At 49.3% G+C, this 18,514-nt stretch overlaps 1 protein-coding gene across 8 annotated transcripts in view; it reads right to left on the reverse strand.

Moving 5' to 3' along the window:
• Positions 1–18,514, reverse strand: part of PAX5 (paired box 5) — a 192,119-nt gene that overhangs the window by 168,390 nt on the left and 5,215 nt on the right. For 5 of the 8 annotated variants that reach the window (XM_029202833.1, XM_029202834.1, XM_029202829.1 and 2 more), the window contains exons 2-3: positions 10,004–10,169; positions 4,608–4,805 (exon numbers count right to left, since the gene is read on the reverse strand). In XM_029202833.1, the coding sequence (XP_029058666.1) occupies positions 4,608–4,805; positions 10,004–10,169 (364 nt within the window). Of the gene's footprint in view, positions 1–4,607; positions 4,806–10,003; positions 10,170–15,961; positions 17,103–18,514 lie in introns of those variants that run through there. The other 3 variants (XM_029202830.1, XM_029202832.1, XM_029202837.1) reach the window with 3 other exon arrangements.

Below are 18,514 nucleotides of genomic sequence, written 5' to 3' on the forward strand. Positions count from 1 at the left end.
GCATCATTTTCCATTGAGAAGAAATGGGAGTGGGAAGAACAAGACTATAATTGAATCATAACAATTCTAAAAAAATTAAAAATTAAAAAATTAACATCAGGACTCATCACAATAAGAGCCATGCTCTGGACCAGTTCTAAACCAGAGACATTCAGAGCTAATTGACAGTCAGCGCTAAGAGGTGCAACCTTTACTTTGCTGAGCATTAGCATGACCTTGGATGCCATATGATCATCCTAGATGGTCCAATGGAGAAGGAAGCTCAGCAATCAAAGAATTCCTATAAATGAGGAAACTAAAGCCCAGAGTGTTCAAATGACCTGCCCAAGGTCCCACAGCAAGTCAGCTCCCATGCCTGAGCACTTTTCTTTGAGCCACATTCAAAGGAAGCAGTCCCTCTGCTAAATACTGCCTGTATGAGGCATAAAGCCTATTTGGATTCAAAATCCATCTAGAGTCCGAAGATTCAAAGTCCGAGGAACTTTAGACATTACAGGCATTTGTAAGGATCCCTTTTCAACATCACCCCCGCTGCTTTGAAAGGCTAGGTCTTCTCACCCGCACCCCAACCACCACCTCCCCTACACCACATACAAAATTCCACTGAAAGAGAAAATCGTGGGGCCTTAGAAAAAGAAATGGGGCTATAAGACTGAAAGAAATACCCACGTCTACCTCACTGATCAAACTGCCATATTGCAGTAAGAATCCTGGGCCATCAGCTGTGCTAAGAATCCAGAAACCAAGAGATCAACTAGGCCAAGCTGGGAGAGAATCCACAGGTGACACTCACACCTGCGGCTGATGCGGAGAAGAAAGAGGGAAGGGATGAACGAGCCCAGAAGGCTTGTTGCCCAAGTCAGGATGAAGAGCAGGGTTTACAAATGGTCATCCCAAGGCCACATCCATCCCTTGTTTTGGCTACATCCAAAACAAGTTTTGTTTGGCCTGCACAGTATATTTATTTTCATATGAATTAGTTGCCAGTATTGGTAAGTTGGTAGCGTTTACATAAATACGTGGATTTCTAGCTTCTCTTGAAAAATCAGAATACTGGCCCCACATCCTCACAGGACAACCACTGGTTGGTACTAAATAGAGCTGCCACTCTAAGCTGGGAATGTCACTCGGCCCCTGGTTTAGAGCCTCGGGACTGGAACAGACGAAGAAGGAAGACTCCGTTCCACCCGGCGTTGGGGTCAGCTCTAAGATAGTCACCTCCAACTGTCTCAGGCTGGATTCCAAGAACCTTCATGCAGGCTGTGCAACACCCCAGCATGTATTTGTCCTTAAGAAGCCACATAAACATGATGCTTTGTGTCCCAGGGAATCTCCCACAAGCCTAGCAGAACTGGTTCAGTGTTGCTTCACCCCATGTCAGTCATGGTTTCCCAGGCAGGATCCCCAGAAGGCAGCAGGAAGGCACACACTTCTGCGGGGGAAGGTGGAGACGGCCCTGTGGCCACCAGAGTAGCTATAGATCCAGACACCCTTCCCTCCCTAGATGTCTGAAGTATTGGAATAGTGAGACGTTGCCTCCCGGGGAAGCAGGGGCTGGGAGAGAAAGCTATGGACCCTCTTACACAACATTTGCAAGACAGTCATTTAGAAGCTGCCTCTGTTTGAATGCAGTGGGATCTTTATATGGAAAATAAAACTGTGCGCTGGGATGGCTCAGGCTTTGTGGGTGCGGGGTTGGGGGGTGGATGCAGCAACTCAAGACTGTTCCGCACTTAGTTTATTTGCCCTGCGCAGTCTGTTGCTAAAGACACCAAAGAGCTCTCACTGAAGAATGTGGTGAGGAACCAGAGACTGCTCCCGGGAGGAGCCCCAGAGAGGAGCACAGGAAAGGGCTATAGATCACAGAGGAAGCCTGCAGACAGGCAGCAAAACGCACAGGCTGTGAGGCTCAGCAATGGAATGGGAATGCAGTAGGGATGGCTGTTTGCCCTTCCTTGTCTCTCTCCTCACAGATCTTCAGTTCTGTCCTGCCAGAGTCCTACTGGAGAGTGGTGGAAAGAAACATCCCTTCTCTTACCATCAGGGAACCTGGGCTCTACTCCCACCTCTAGCTCAAAATCATTGCTCCTGTGCACTCCCCATCTGGGCCTTAGTTTCTATACCTGTCACAGGAGAGAGTTAAGCTTTGAGGGCTGTAGGAGACCACAGATGTGGCAGCACCTTAGAGGTACAGCCGGTGGAGCCATCGGGCCACCGTTATGGCCTGGGACACCCAGGAGGCCCCTGAGGCTAGCCATGGTCCCAGCAACTAGCAGTCTGACCCTCCACACAGCACGGCTCTGGGCACAAAGCATCAGTTGAGCCATGAATTCCCTGGACACTCTTTCAAGTACCCCCTTCATAGCTTTCACCACATCTGTAATCACGGTGCTCTATTTGCTTCATATGTTTCTTTCAAATCACTTACTTTTTGACTTAGACTTATTTTATAAAGCAATATTAGTTCTTTACCATAAATGACGAGGATGGTTCATAAAGTTCACACTCACTGCTTTCAAGTGCTAGTTCTATTTTTCTAAAGTACATTAAAATAACTTCATCACAAAACAGTTTTTCTCCTTGTATGACAGAAGATAGAAGTTGGGGCCCTGAAAATGATTTATGCTTGTTCCGCAAAGGCATTTTCTCACTGACATTAGTTGTCACTGTTTAAAGATATAGAGATTTCATATACACAAACGTACAAATACATGCACACACAAGTCCTAGTTTCTGGCTCCTCTTTAAGAACGGAAAATATATCTGGCTGCCACCAGGCCCACACTCCTGGCAGCTTTCAGCTACAGCCGGGAGGCAACTGCCCCTTCAATAGAGCTTGTGTTCCTAGTTTGCCACAGACCGACCTTCCCCTGTTGCCTTATGCCTGGGCCACTTCCCTTGTTGCATCATCTGTCTGACCCCATATTGGCATTAAGGTTTGTGACCCCCACGGGCAACCTGAGGTATCTTTCAAACCACACGTATAACCTAGATTGAAAAATCTCGGGGCCTCCAGAGCCTGACCACCAGTTTGCTAGAGGCTCCTCTGCAGAGCAGGCTGACCACTCCTTCACTGATCTCAGCAGAGCAGTCCTCACTCCATGTTAGGGCTTTTGGAGACACAGGTAGGCAGAAAAGTCATGTTGCTTTGTGTCATGGAAATCTTTCAAAGAGCTGGCAGTAGGGGACTCAGAAAGCACATGAAGCCACTCATAAGCCAGAAAAGAACAGGAGTGATGCCCCTCAAACCCACCACAATAATTGCTACCTCTCCAGCAATTCTGTACCTATGGTGGGCTGTCCAGACTTCTCAGTGAAGGCCAAAGTCCCTCCCTGGACAAAGAGCCCCTCTAGAACAGAGACTAAGAGACCATATGCCTGATTCCCCTCTCTCTTCATAGCACCTTGAAGGATGTCAGAGCCAAGGTAAAGGTTTGCTGAGAGAAGAAACAAAAAACAGGCTAATGTTTTATGAAATAGCAGGACTCCAAACACCAACACGGAAAATCACACAGTGATTCTGTGCATTTGAGTCATCACAGAAGGAACAATGTCAGGACCAGAAGGGGAGCTGGTCTGATCACCTCAGTTGCTGGGGGTGAGGGATCCCCTATGCCCAGACAGGCTCTGCACTGACAAGAGCAGGGCGTGGCCTTGGAGAAATGGGAACTGTTCAGGGTTTCAGTCTGCTGGCTTCCTTTTTCTTTGTGGGTTTTAGAGAACAACCAATCATTTCTGTCATCTCACAACTTCATCCTTGACTTTATGGGTTTCAATGGAGTTGAGACAGCACCATCTACGGTAGAAAACTTTCCTTCAGGAATTCAGTTTTGAAGCTCTGAGAGCTCTGTTGGATGCAGTCTGGACCAGACTGGAAAAAAGAAGGAGCTCCCAAGAAGATCCCCAGCTGGTACTCATGGTATTTCTCTGGATCTTTCTCTCCACCGGTGAGATTCGGGGCAACTGGGGAGAGGGCAACCCCCTAACTCCACAGCATCTTAGCATCCTGGATGTCACTCTTGGAAGTCACAGACCCATATCAGCACCACCAAAGTCCTGGGCTCTCAGAGAGAGGAATAGCTTTGTCAAGGTCACACTGAGTTTGTGGCAGAGCTGGCACAGGAGCTAAAATCTCTCAAGTGCAAGTCCGGGCTCTGTTCCCCACACTCAATAGCTCAAACTCTGCGCAAACTGGAGGCTGGGATTTTCCTTCTGGGAAGCCCTGAGGTGGGCCAGCGCCAACCTTGAGGATGGGCTTGCAAGGAAGTGACATTTGTGAAGGCCTAACAGGACAATTCACTGTGTGGTGCTTCACATGCAGAGGCAAGCAGTGAAGGGAGTGATGGAAATGACTCTGGCCTCAGAAGAATCTGCAGGAGCCAGAGTGTTGGCATAGCCTCCTCTCCCTGGGCTTAGGACGCCTGCCCACTTTGGAGAGAAGAGAGGGTGATAGAGCGATCCATTCAGCCCCGTTAGCATCCCTCCTGTCTGATAACCCCTATGGAGACTTGGTGAAAGGAGAGGATCTTCAGGAAAGGCACATGCAGAGCCCCCAATATCCCCACCCACCCCAGACCCCTAGCCTCCCACAGGCACCAGCCCCTCACCTGTTGATGGAACTGACGCTGGGCACCGTGTCATTGTCACACACCCGTTCCGCCAGCAGCCGGTCCCTGATCTCCCAGGCAAACATGGTGGGATTTTGGCGTTTATACTCAGCGATTTTTTCCACCACTTTGGGTGTGGCAACCTTTGGTTTGGATCCTCCAATTACCCCAGGCTTGATGCTCCCCGTCTCATAATACCTAGGACCCAAGGAGAGAGGAGCTTAGCCATGAGAGACCTGGAAAATAGGTGTTGGTAACAAAATAATGGATTATTCTGTCCAGGAAACGTCCAGACCTGTGCTGTCCAGTACGTACCCACTAGCCATATGTGGATTTTGAACATTTAAAATGTGGCTTGTTTGAATTGAGATGTGCTATAAGTATCAGATACACACCAGGTTTTCAAAATTTGTACAAAAAAAAGTAAAAATCTCATTAATGATTTTTCTATTGGTTACATATTGAAATGATCATCTTTTTAGTATATTGGGTTAAATAAGCTATAGAATTAAAATTAATTGTACCTGTTTCTTTTTCCTTTTCTAATGTACTATACTACTAGAAAATTTTAAATATCATGCATGGCTCACATTACATTTCTATTGGACAGCGCTGGTCGGAATGCTCTGCATTAATTAATTAGTTAGTTAATTAATTAATTAATTCTGTCACATTTATCTACCATTGACAGTTTACAGAAATCTTTCAAGTTGGTTTTCCCCTTTGATCCCCACAACACTTCTAAAGCACATAATTTTGAATTTCTAATTTCTAAAGCACAAAATTCAGTTTTGAATGACTGAATGAGTGAACGAATAAACAAATAGGTCTCCATCTACAGATATAAACAGAGATCCATAGAGGTTAAATGGCTTGCCCGGGCTCACCCAAGACCCAGTGGCCAAACTAGGACTGTGGCCCAGCCTCCTGAGCTACAATTTCCCCAGAAAGCTGCCCTGTGCCTTTAATTTGCCAGCTCTCCCATCCCCTAGCAGACTCATTCTCTGAAACTGTCCCCCAAAGTGCAACTTCTTTTTCCATAAGAGATAAACAAGAACCCTGGTGTAAAATTACAAAGAGTGTTGGATTCCAGAATTAGCTAGAAATATGAGTTACGTATAAGTCAAAACCCAAGCAATCAGAAAAACAAACAAACAAAAACACCCAACCACAAGTCACCACAGCTCTTCCAGGGACCGCCCCTGAGGTAAATCACTGTTTCCAAGGACACTTCCATGCTATCAGCTCTTCCTCGTTAATGCAAATAGGATGTCAGAGTTTTACAGTAAAACCGAGACCAGGGAAAAGAGTGCCATGAAAGAATATTTCAGGGGAAAAAAATTACTTGATTCCTTTTCTGAATCTGAGCCTTCACTGGACATCTCTCTCAACATTGACAGAGGAATTCTTGACTTCCTCTTGCAAAGATTATCTTGCAGTTGAAAAAATTTTTTAATGAAAAAGACATTTTAGAAATTGCTGGAAAATTTTAAACCTAACAAGAATTTATAATAGGTAAGGGAAAGCGGTGATTCTCCCATGTGATGGGTGGGAAAGGTAACCCAGAACAATGACTGGTTACATTTAAAGAGATGCTTCTCAGCTTGGGTAAGTCTGGTTAGGGCCAAGTTAGTGAACATTCTAGAAACAGATGAAATAATTTGGGACCAGTGATGTGGATGCACAAATTCTGTTTTTCACTAAGAAGAGTGAGTCATGTACAAATTTGGACCATAAAGCAAAACTCAATCTGTGCTCTTTCATTCTCTAATTGCTAAAAATTTGTTATTAGTCACAAATAGGTTTTAGAAATATCCAAGAAAATACTCTTTTGCCAAAAGTCTAAAGAAAGTATCTAAATCAAAGCACACAGCAATCTCTGCAGATTTGGCAGATCCTTTCAACTTTACAATAGAAAAATATCTGTTACTATCAACACAACAACTCATTATTTAGTCAGAGTGCCTTAAAGTTTACAGAGTCTTCCTTGAATTATCTTCATCCTCACACCAATCCTGAGAGGCCAGCATGGTTTTATAGAAGGGAAAACCGATGATCAGAAGATCAAGTACCTTGCCCAACTCCCTTCTGGAACTTAGAAGCAGTCCTGGGCTTTCAAACCTGACTCTGAATCCAGTGCTCTTTGCACTAGAACAAACTGCTGCTTTAGTTGTAAAACTTAAAATAATACTAATACTACTAATAATGATCCCATGCAATTGTAGAGAGCTTTACTGTTTACCAGGCATTTCCATATGCATCTTGTCACTCATTCACTCACTTAATCAACAGTCACAGAGGGTCTGTTAAGACAAGGCACTATCTCGGGGCGGAGGTTCAGACACACAGACAACCCTGCGCTCAAATACGTTAGCTGAATGGGACTGCAGTATTCATGCAGAAACTCTGAGAGGGTGGCAGGATGAAATCTCACCCCCCAGCACTTGTCCTGCTTGTATGGCTGTGGATGGCAGTGCCCATGGCTCTCCATCCATCCCACCTTAACACGGCCAACCATAGGAGGCTATGGTCTTGACACAAGAGGTCTCTGTCCTCCTTTTGACTGACACATGGGCCAGGCACTTAGAAGGTATCCCTGTCACTCCAGAAAACCCCAACTGGCAACTGTGTCAGACTAAATAACCACCCTTTCATCTCAGCAAAACAGGCACACAGCACTTTGGCTTATACACAACAAGACGAACAATAGCCACTAACACACAGTGCAGTTCGGCGCAAAGAACATTAATTTGAGAGTAAAGAGGTGTAGGTGCCAGTCAGTGGCTCTAATACTAACTCGCTGTGTGACCTTGACCAGCTCAACCTCTCTGGGCCTCAGTTATCCCGTTTATATAATAAGGGGAGGATGTTCGCCCTGCCTACCTTGCAGGTCTGTTGTGAAGACAGAAATGCAGAATGGTTAAGAAAAAGCTTTGTAAAACATAAAGAGCACGTGTTGCGGATTAAAATCCTCTGAGTGTTTACTACTGTGTAACATACGACCCAATTCCAAATGGCCTGAACCTCCCAGCCAGGCTCCAGTGAAAGAAGACAACAGCCCAGCTTTCTGGGTGGATTTAAATGGGTCTCACATGCCACCGGGCTGTGCCCCTCGAGCCCCTCCAGAGCCTTGAGCTCTGTGGACTGAATGCCCATACTCCTGGCAGACCGCCACCTTCCCGAGATGACTCTGCCTGCCCCAGGGACTCTGCCTGCCTTGCCATACAGCCTCTGAAAGCCACAGCCACCACACACCACACGCTCTCGACAATCTGTCACCCTGTGTGTGCCCATCAAATTCTTCAGTGACCAAAAAAAAAAAAAATCAGTGGATGGAACAACCCCAGTTCAGAAATTCCCAGTCACACTGTTTTAGGGCTGAACTTGTTTCTTAAAAGGCAGTTCTAATTAGAGTGACATTTTGTCCACTGTGGTTCTTAGTTATGAAAATAATGAGCTATGAAATTCCAATTTATTGTTGACAACTTAAACGGCCAGGCACCGGAGCGGCGCGTAACTTCCGAGTGCCACTCTACCTAGTGACAAATCTATTCTGGGCCGCGGGAGGCTGCCGGCTGGGCTTGGGAGGGTCACTGTCTCTCTCCTTCAGTCCCCCAGGGAAGACGTGGAGGGCTCCCGGGCACCAGAACGTGAGGACCCGGCATCTGGGTGTCCCCTCTGAGAAGGGCTCAGCATCTTGCCCTGAGAAGATTTCAAATAGCAAGCAAAATGTCGGCTCAGCAAAGACATCTCAGCAAAAACAAAGGAAGGGCCTCTTTTTTCTCTTTCTCTCTACCTCCGTACAATGAGAAGGCTTCCCAAGAAGATATCTAAGATTCGCTCAGAGATGATCTAAAATATTTTTCTTTTCTCTATCTTGTCTTCATTTCTCTTTCTGTTTCTCTCTCTTTTTAAATCAGTCCATTTCTTTTCTGTTTTGTTTTTTCTTTCTCTTCTCTTTATCTCCCTCTCCTCTAGTTTTTTTTCTTTTTCCTTCGACTTTCACTCTCATCCTCCTGCCTAAAATCACCATCTAACAAAAATACCACACTAATGTCCTGACCTTCTCCTTGAACTCGGGGTGGGGCTCGTTTGCTGTTGAGTACTAAACAGGAGTGGAGTGCACAGCCTCCATGGCTAGAGTGACCTGGGACGGGCAGGGGCATAAGGAATAAACAGGGGGATATGGTCTCTAAAGGGGCTGCCATACCCCTGGCCCTGAAACCTCTTCTCTCGGCCTCCAGCAAGTCTCCTCAAGGTTAAATACTGTTGTTCCCGCCATCTGAGAGGGTGTCTTAAATTCCAGCCGATGGAAGGGAAAGAGTAAGCAGAAAATCACGATGGCACTGACATACTTCAAAATATTTATTTTCTATTCAGGCGCCTGTTCTCAAACTGTAACGCAAGCTACAGGCCAAAGGTTGTTTTCTGACCTGGCAAGAGAAATCCTGAGAGAGCATTGACAGCTAAACCCGAGAATGTTCCTGGCTGCCAGGGCAGACCTATAACAACTTCACATGCCTGGAAACACACTTGCGGCTTTGGTTTGGGAGTACCGTGAGATGCAGATGGTCTTGGAGTTCTTAAGGCCTCTTCCCAGCCCGAGTGCTGGCTGACTGGCTAGATGGACCTGAGTCAGTCACTTCGCCCTGTAGATTTGTCTCCTCATCTCAAAACAAGCTTCCCTGGACCATCTCACCCGAGAAAAAAAAACGGGCGCATTAAGAGGCTGCAGAGCCCTCTGGGAGAATTGGCATTGTTAGTATTTTGCTTGCAGCAAATCGCCGGGTCAAGTGGCACCTTTCAAATGTCAGATTTGAGAGTTAGTGTTTGTTTGGGTTTTTTTTTTTTCCCCTTCTCTAAGTTCATATATATTTAGGATGCCTGTCACTATGAAGGAAACAAAACATACAGAAGGAAAACACTACAGCCCAAAATAATAAGGTAGATGATAACCCCAAACTGAAAATGACAGCTGACTTTTAAAAATGGAATGTGCTTTTTGAAAACATTAAAATGAAACATTGAAGTCTGGTTATGTAATTTTATAACTTGTAGATTTTCCACCCAGCCCTGCTAAGGCCCTGAGCTCACCAAAGATGTGTAGGGGAAATTCTCAAGAACCTCTTACTTCTGGGTTCTTTGGAATAATTCACCAGGTTTTCAGAAAACATGTCACCCTCTTATCTGAGTCACCCCGTTCCACAACAGGGGTTTCCTGGGGCTACTTTGAATTGAATGGCCTCAAAAGGGCTTTGCAAACTCCAAAGTGCTATGCATGTGAGAGAAGTGCCACCATGATTCTCACTATGACACTGCCACATTGGACAGCTTCTGGGTCATGTTTTAGGTCATTATTTGAAAAATCAAGGGAAGCCTGAAGCGTCTGCCTTTACCTGCCAAGGATTTTGCTGACACAACCATGGCTGACTCGAAGCTGCCTGGAGATGTCGCAGGGCCTGACACCTTGATGAGCAAGTTCCACTATCCTTTGGCGGACTACATCTGGGAGTGGCCGTCCATTCACAAAAACCCCCCCAAGCTGATTCACTCCTCCATGTCCTGAAACAGATCAGAAACAAAAGGCAAGAGAAAGGGTGGTTAGAACCAGTCACACAGGAGTAGAAACACTGCTTTGAGCACCCAGAGTCCCTCTGATCAGAAATGGCTGCGGGCTGGCTATCTTGAGCCTGGGGTCTGATCATGCAGGCTACATGAACACCTCAGATTGCTTTTTAAAATTAACCTTAGCCTTTGTCCATCTTCAGCCAGTCATTTGGGCTACTGATAGCAAGCATCTCCATACTATGTTTCCTTTAGTCACTAGCATTTTCTTTATAATATTTTTTAACAATGGAATATATGAAGACCTCAAACTATACCAGGGACAGAACTTATTATATACATGATGCTGAGGTCTAAGATAGATCCTAGGGAGAAAATACATTTCCAAATGCATAAAATTTAAAGAGATTTTTAAAAATGAAACTCTTTCCTTTTAACAAATATCTTTAAAAGTGAAAAGGACTACTCTAATAAAGCTAGATCTCGGGGGGGGGAAATACTTTTTAAATCAGCAATCTGATTCAAGGGCTAAGGACTTTAAAAAAACACTTTCTTAATAGTATCTGCAGATTACTGAGACAAAACTCAACCATTGCCATGATAAAAACCCTTTCTTTAAGAAGGTGCAACTCATACCTCAATAAAGATGGGGAAAAAAATAAACAAACAAAAAAGGTGAGGCTGACATGCAGACTTGACCACTGTACCCTCTTAGAGTACACGAAAGAAATGGGTCAAAGGATCACATTTCACTCTAGTGTATCAGGATTTGTTATAAAGGAGTTTCCCTGGAATTTTTGGAGTGTTCTGCAATCAACAAGCAGCTTTAAGTTGGTTCAGGGGAAATAAAGAAGCTGGAGAAGGCTTCTGAGTCCCAGGTTTTACAAGGGCTCTGAGATGGATTTTAAGTAAAAAGAGCTCGGGAAAGTATCTCCTGCACCCAATAAGCTCCCTTCTCTTACATCAAGGTCCATCTGGAGGGAAACAGGGGTCTAAGTAAATGAAGAGCCAAACCAGTAAACACAGAGTGATCCAGTGTAGCAACATCATTGACCTTGTAGCTGTTAATCAGCCACTAACTGACATCACTGAGGACTGTCAAAAGCCAGAAGCCAAGTCCAAGCATTCACCAATGCTGCTGGCAGCTCAGAGGTCAAGGAGGGGGAAATCTCCTCCTAAACTGGGACTTGACAGGGACTTGACTGTACCAGGGAAGCCAGGGCATCTCAGAGGTCACACAAACACACACACACACACACACACACACACACACACACTCCAACTCTAAAACATAAGATAGCCACCTCATCTCAGCTATTCCCCCCCAGCACTCAACTACTATCCATGTTCATGAACAGTATCTGAAATAGAGGGGGAAACACTACCCATAACATAACTTATTTCCTAAAAACTGCCAAAGCTATTCACTGAAGTTTACCATGAGAGTCCAAATTGAATATTTCCCCAAATTTTCAAGTTCAGGTTGATTTCAAGGGGAATAAAAACCATTTTATAGATGACGACAGTACTTAATTCTAGTTCTAAGCTGAATTTCTTTTTTGATTTTTAAAATGAGCTTTAAACAGTTTTAATTGTTCTAAAACACTCCAGACATAAGAAAAAGGAAAGCCATCTCGAATAGAATTTTACAGTTAAGAACACAACTGCATAGTTCATCTAAAACAAAAAGACTGCAGCCACCCCTATTCAAGGGGCTTAAGAAAGCCTTGTTCTGGGGTTGGGAGCACCTAATAAAAAAGAGTTATAGGATCTTTCAATAATAGGCTGGAGTTAAGAGGCAAGTAAATTGAAAATTGGTACAAGCTTATCTGAGAGGACAAAAAGGAAGCTAAAAGCACCTAGCACACTTTTGAGATAACCTACTAGTCCAGGCATTGGAGCCATCTGTAATGGCCTGTTCCCTATACTACTGGCAATTTAAATTTTCTGCCCAAAACACAGTGGCAAACCTCAGAGGACTTAAATTCCAAAAGCAGTCCTGCAGGACATTTGTGAGCTTTGGGGACTGTTTGTATCGTGGAAAAAACCTAAGGGTCAGACACTCTAGGTGACAGCAGGTCCCCACACCCTCTAGTCTTGACCTCAAAGGCCAGGCTACCAATGCTCTTGCAGAGTCTGATCCACATATCCACAGCTGACACCAGACCCAGGATGACCTGGGGGTCCCCTATGTCCCTCAACTTCCTGGAAAGGCCCCCAAACCCACTTGGCCCTCTGCCTCTCTCCCAGTCCTATCTATTAGAGCATGTCAAGGGTGGTGGGTTGGTGATTTAAAACTGAAGTCTGAGAAGGCAATGTCTCTCACTTACCCCAAGACTGGAAAGAAGTGAAACCAGAAACTCGAGAGAAGTGAGGCAAGAGGACAGGGAAAGAAATCAGGAAAAGAAATGTGAGGGCAAGTGTACAAAGAGCGGGAACTCAATGAAATGAGACACACAGCAAGGAGAGAGAGCCTGGAAGGGAAGCCTCAGGTTAGAAATGAAGAGGAGGAGAAAAAGGAATGGATTGGCCAGAACGGGGAGAAGAGAAAGGAAAGAAAGGTAAATGTGGTGTACAGTGGGAGGCAAGAAGAGAGAAGAGAAAAACAGAGGAAGCCTAGCATGGGGGCATTTGGAAGACAGGGGACATCTGTGGAGGGGGACCTTTGTTTTCTGGGACCCCCAGCTCCAGCCCTTCACTTCTTCAGAGAAGCCAAGTCCCATCCTCTACTTCCTATGGACTCCAGCTGAGTGAGGGTTCATCATGTGGGAGGTGCTGGAGGGGGAGACATGGACTCAGCTACACTTTTCAGGGCCAAGTAGAATTTACAGAGAGACTGACAGAGAGACAGATGCAAACAAATCAAGGCAAAGACCAGGAAACAGACAGGCAGATACAAGAGAAACACAACCCCGCCTCCACAAGGCAAACAGAGCAGGGTTTGGAGGAGGGGAGGGCAGGGGAGAAGGGTTGAATTGCAGATGCCCCTGGGGCCTTTGTGGCTCTGGTCTGGAAGGGGCTGGACTCCACAGATGCTCCTCAGGCCCTGATAAGGACATGCTGCCCACCAGGGTCCCCCTGTCCACAGCCCCAAAGACCACACCTGGGCATAGCATCTTGGGGAGAGGGTCTGTGCTGACTCAGTTGTAGATTCAACTCCAGGATCCACAGGGTCATTGAAATTCCCCCTATTGACATCAGAGAGGATGAATGAAGGGACACACAAACATGCAAACAGGAACACAGGAAAGGCAGGGATGAAATCTCCTTAACGGACTCTCTGACAGACAGGTGCTGGCACACATGGACAGTGGGGCCATGGATACAGACATAGTTAACCCAGACGGATAGTGCCTTGCACTTGTGTGCAGCCACCCAGATGTCCGCTGCCCACTCTCTGGAATCTGAGTCCCTCTCTCTCCCCTTCTGTGAATCCTCAAAAGACTGCCTCCAGCTTTGTCCATGTGAGCTTCCTGTCAGTCCTTTTGTCTGTCTGACCTCAAGATCACACTCTGTAAAATGGGTGTAGCTGAAAGTTTAGAAGACACTCGGGGAGGAGACTGGATATAAAAGTGCTTTATAACTGGTAACTATAGCTGGGGGTGGAGGCAACAGAACTCAGAAGCCCATATCCTGGCGATGCCTGCCCCTCCCCCTACACCACCTCCCCACAGAAGCCACCCTCTAGTGGGGGGAGAGGGGAAAGGAGTTGGAGGAAGAAACTGACCAGGGCCAAGAAGGAAGATGAGAAGGTGGGACATGGTCTGAGCCCCTACTAACCAGGCAACTTCTCAGGATCTACTGTGCACCCCTCCACTCAATCTCCAACAAATTGGGGCCTACATTGTGCAAGCAAATAGCTTTGGGCGTCAGAACCAAGGGCACTTCCAGAGAAGGCAGCTCTGGAAGCTAGGCAGGCTGGGGCCAAGCCCCCACCATGCTGCAGGGGAAATTGAAAACGGAAGGAGGGAGCACTTCTCAAGGAGGGGGCAGATGACAGCTGGGACAAGGAGGGACAGAGACAGGCATTAGCGGTTGGCTAACCTGCACCTGGAAGGAGCTGCCTTCTTCACCCTCATGCACAGTCATGGGACCACCAGTTCTGATGTGATTTCCCCAAGGGCTGGGGCACAACCTCTGGGCCGCCAGGCTCTGTGCAGAAGAAGGCAGTGAGCGGATCCCTGCAGGCGAGGATAGAAGCGCAAGGGCAGCCCTCCTCATTTTGTCCTCAAATCGCTCCTTGACTAAGCTAAGGGCTTGGTCACCTCTCAGAGTACTGACCCCAACTCCTTTGCTTTCTGGCTCACTCTGAGAGATCAGAGCCTCCCCTGAGCCGGGCTAAGTCTGCACAGGAGACGGCTGCTGGGGGCGCTGGGGTCACCACGGACTGGAAACCGTTTTGGCATAGGCCCCAAACGGTGAGGAATCGTTTGGGCTGGAATCCGAGAAATCGGCTTCTCTCCACAAATCTCTCCGCTGCTTTGGTGGATGATCTCGGACTCGGGAAACTGACACAAAGAGAAACTGACTTGCCCGCAGCTGGCCCCGCAGCCTAGATCAGCATTTCCCAGCCTACCAGGCCATTCGGCCCTCCCGCGCAGAAACGGACACATTCGCCCGGGAAGCTCGCCTTCTCTCCAGCCGGGTCTCAGCTGCCTTTGTTAAATAGGGGATCCAAGGCTAAGTAAGCAGGATCCTGGGCTGTCTGAAGCCTTGGGGAGGGCTCCCAGTGCAGAAGCAATTCCCTGACCGGAGGCCCGTGGGGGCCCGAGCTGGGCACCCGGCTGGATGCCGCCGATGGCTGGCGCCTTGCTCCAGCCCAGCTGTGCAGCGCTCAGAAGGAAAATACGATTCGTTCCACTTGGAATTTCCTCGAAATCTCCGAATCTAATCCGGCGTTAACTCACCGTGAGAGGTGCGCTCATCTCACAGGAGGGTGTGCTAATGGGTGAACTGGCAGATCCCGACGGGTCAGGCAGCCGGCCAGTCTCGCCTGTGCCCAAAATGACCCTTCCCGTCTCCTACACACGTGATGTCTTTCAGAAGGCGAGGGTGCCTGTGTGGTGACTAATTGGCTTCTTCTTTTTGATTTTTTTTTTTTTTTAAGGGGAGAAGCCATCATGAGGCAAGTGTCCTGAAGAGGACTTGATTGTGTCTTTAAGGGTCTCTGTATGAACTGGAGGCTTCTAAGCAGAAGCTCAGCTCAGGGACGGCTACTTCGTTGATTTTTCAAATCCCACTCCTCAACTCCAGGATGCCTTTGGAGCTCTGAACCTGGTGTCCTCGCTTAGCTCTCAACCTCTTCCTCCACACATACAAGCACACAGGCACTTTTGGGGCCCCACTTTCCCTCCAAGCCCCAGTTTTGATCAGCCCCACCGCTGAAAAAGGCGCCATCGGGATCGGGGTGTGGGGCGCAGTCTAAGACTCAGACTGACCTCTCCCTGCAACTTCGTACCCTCTAACTGGCCCGGCCCAAAGCCCTCTCCGGGTCCGAGTCAGGAATCTCCCGGCACGCTGAGATGTTGCTGCCGGAGCCCCGGAAAGACTGCAGCTCGCTGCCTACACTACCGGTTGCTGGAGGCGGGATTCCCGGTGCCAGGTGCTCCGGCCGGGTCGACCAGGCGTTTTGCTCCACATCCCCTGCCTGGAAGCCCTGCACTTTGCAAACTTGACTGCGCGGCCACAAAAGTCCTGGGTCCTCCCGTCCTTAGTACCTGCCCGCGGTCCGGCACCCCCAACCCCGTCCCGGCGGGAGAGTGAGAGAAGCGAGCTCGCCGCCTACTTACTATGCATGGATGCAAACGGGTCGTGCTTACAGTGTATTTCCATCGGGGCGCTCCAGACTGCAGGCCGGCCCACGCTGCCGCCTCCCGGCGCCAAGGGGCTGCCCAGCGAGGCTACGGAGCCGCGCCGCCAGGCCGGGAACTGTGCGAGCTGGGCTCAGAAAGCACTGCTGGAGCTTCTGTTCCTCTCTCAGAGCCGCTCTGCCGGAGATCGCCGAGAGCTGCGCCTTGAGGCGGGAAACGGCGCTAGTACAGTCCGGCTGGGAGCGGTGCGCCCAACTCCTGATGGCTTCCCTCCCGGGCTGGCTCAGGCGTCGGCTCCGCACCCGGCCCGGGGTAGCTGCGGCCAAGGCGCCCGCAGCTTCGGGGGCATAGTTTAGGGGCCCGCCTCCGGGACGGCCTGGAGCCCCCCCGCCTCCTGTAGGAGCGGCTCTAAGGAGGCCTGTGGGACACACAGCCCTTGGATTCACTCGGGGGGCAGCGAGGCCCGCAGGCTGCCAGGCTGGTTCCGCGGCCTCGCTGCCTCTGGAGTCTCTCCTCGATCCCTCGGTCTCCACCGGATCCTTTCCCTCTCTGCTTCTTTGAGTCTCTGGGGCTCGGACTTGCCGCTGCAGCTTCTCTCCACCCGGCTATCCGACGTCTCGGACGAAGTTGCAAAGAACTTCCTCTCTGGCGGCGCTGGGGTCCTGGCGGGTTCTGAGACGCTTACGCCACTGAGGTTGGAGCCAAGACTCTGGAGTCCCCGGGAGCCCGCAGCCCTCACACCCTGGGACCCACTGTCTTCAAAGTTCCCGCGGGCCCCGCTGCTCCTTCATCGCCGGGACCAGGAATGGGGACAACAGCGACGATCTCCTCCTCGCCTGAGTATCTGTCTCGCACCCACCAACTCTTCGAGCTTCCGCTGCCTTCTCTCGGGGGTCTGGTTTGACTGTCTTTCAGTTGCCTCTTCCGGGACGGCCGCCGCGCCTGCCCCAGGCGTAGAGCGAGGGACGCAGAAGAGAGCGAAAGGTCCCCTAGACCAAGGCCGCCGGGACTGCCGGTGCAGAGATGCAGCCTCTATCTGCTTTGACTCCCAGCGTTACCACCGCAGCCGCAGCCGCCGCCGCCAGCGCTAGCCCTCCGCCTGTTCGGCGCGCACAGTGCGCCACCGCGCCGCCCCGGAGCCGCTTTCAGGACCCGCTGCGTGTGGACAGCGCCGCCCGGGGCTCAGCCTCCCTCCGGGCGGGGGCGGGGGCGGGGCGGGGGCTAACCTGCCAATCACGCTTCATCAAGCCAGTCAGAGTGGTGGCAGCCGGCTCTGACCCGAGACACCGCCCCATTGGCTGAGCAACCGGCGGGCTCCGCCTGATTAGCCGATACCTGGGCAATGGGAGAGAATGGGAGGCGGGGCCCAGGCGGCGGCGCCACGTTCATTGACAAACGCGCGGGGCGAAGGCCTAGTGGAGCGAGGACTGGGGGAGGGGGAAAGGGATCAACACAGTGCCTGGAGAGTCGAGCTGCAGGTCCAGCAGGAGCCTGGCCTCCTCTCCGCGGCATTGGGACCCAGGGATGCCCTGAGGGATTAAGGGCAGCCGAGGCGGGGATGGGGGGTGGGGAGGGAGGGTGGGGAAACAGTCTCCAGAAAACGCGCGCGCGCGCGCACACACACACACACACACACACACACACACACACAACGGATGTTGGAGGAAAACAAGGAGCTCGATAGAGATCAGGCTTTCAATCTAAGCAACATCAGACTCGCGATGGAAACGTAGTGTGTGCACATCTGCTCCGTTCTGACCTCAGTTTCCTCATCTGTAAAATGGGCAGAGTTGGCTTACCTAGTTTTTAATGAAGGCTCCTTCCAGCGGAAATATTTCATAGTTTTTATCAAGCGCCAACTAAGCTGACGCTGCCGCCTCCTTGTCCACCGTCCTCCCCTGCTCTAACTCAAGGGCCCCCAATTCTGAGCTAACCGTAGGCAGAGACATAGAAGGGGAAAATCTCATAGTCCTTTAAAGTTAGTAACCAGGGTGCTCCTGGGAGAGAGGTCTATCTGAGGCTTTGCACCAGGTTGCCCAAGCACTGAGCCGTGAGCCCCTCTTTCCAGCCTCAGACCAGGAGCTGTCAGACACTTTGGGGGCTAGTGATATGCGCAGCTGAAGGCTTCTGTGTGCAGGGGTAATTCTGCATCCGGAGCAAGGCCTCTTGGGAACTGAATGAATCCAGTCCCAGCCAGTGCTAATGAGAGTCCCTGAAGCGGGAGGGCGCATTCAATCTGCAAGGGCCACGCAGAGCTGCACTAAGAGTGCTACTGTGCTGCAGCTCTGTCGTCGAGAAAACCCAACTTTTCCTCTCCTGGGTAAGTTCTTGTCGCTTTTAAGACAAAATGAGTGGATGTCTAGCAGGACTCTTTTGGTCCAGAAGGGCAGGGTCTTTGGCCAAAGAGACTCAGTTTCTCAGGCGTGTCAGGCTCTGGGACCACAATCAAAGGAACTGGACGACAGCCATTCTACACCCAGGAGGCAATAGTTCTTTGAGCGCCTTGTGCGCCTGAGCCCCGCCCTGGAATAG

This window comes from Monodon monoceros, unplaced genomic scaffold (genome assembly GCF_005190385.1).
Source record: "Monodon monoceros isolate NGI ecotype Baffin Bay Population unplaced genomic scaffold, NGI_Narwhal_1 Super_Scaffold_5, whole genome shotgun sequence".
In the NCBI taxonomy this organism is placed as follows: domain Eukaryota; kingdom Metazoa; phylum Chordata; class Mammalia; order Artiodactyla; family Monodontidae; genus Monodon; species Monodon monoceros.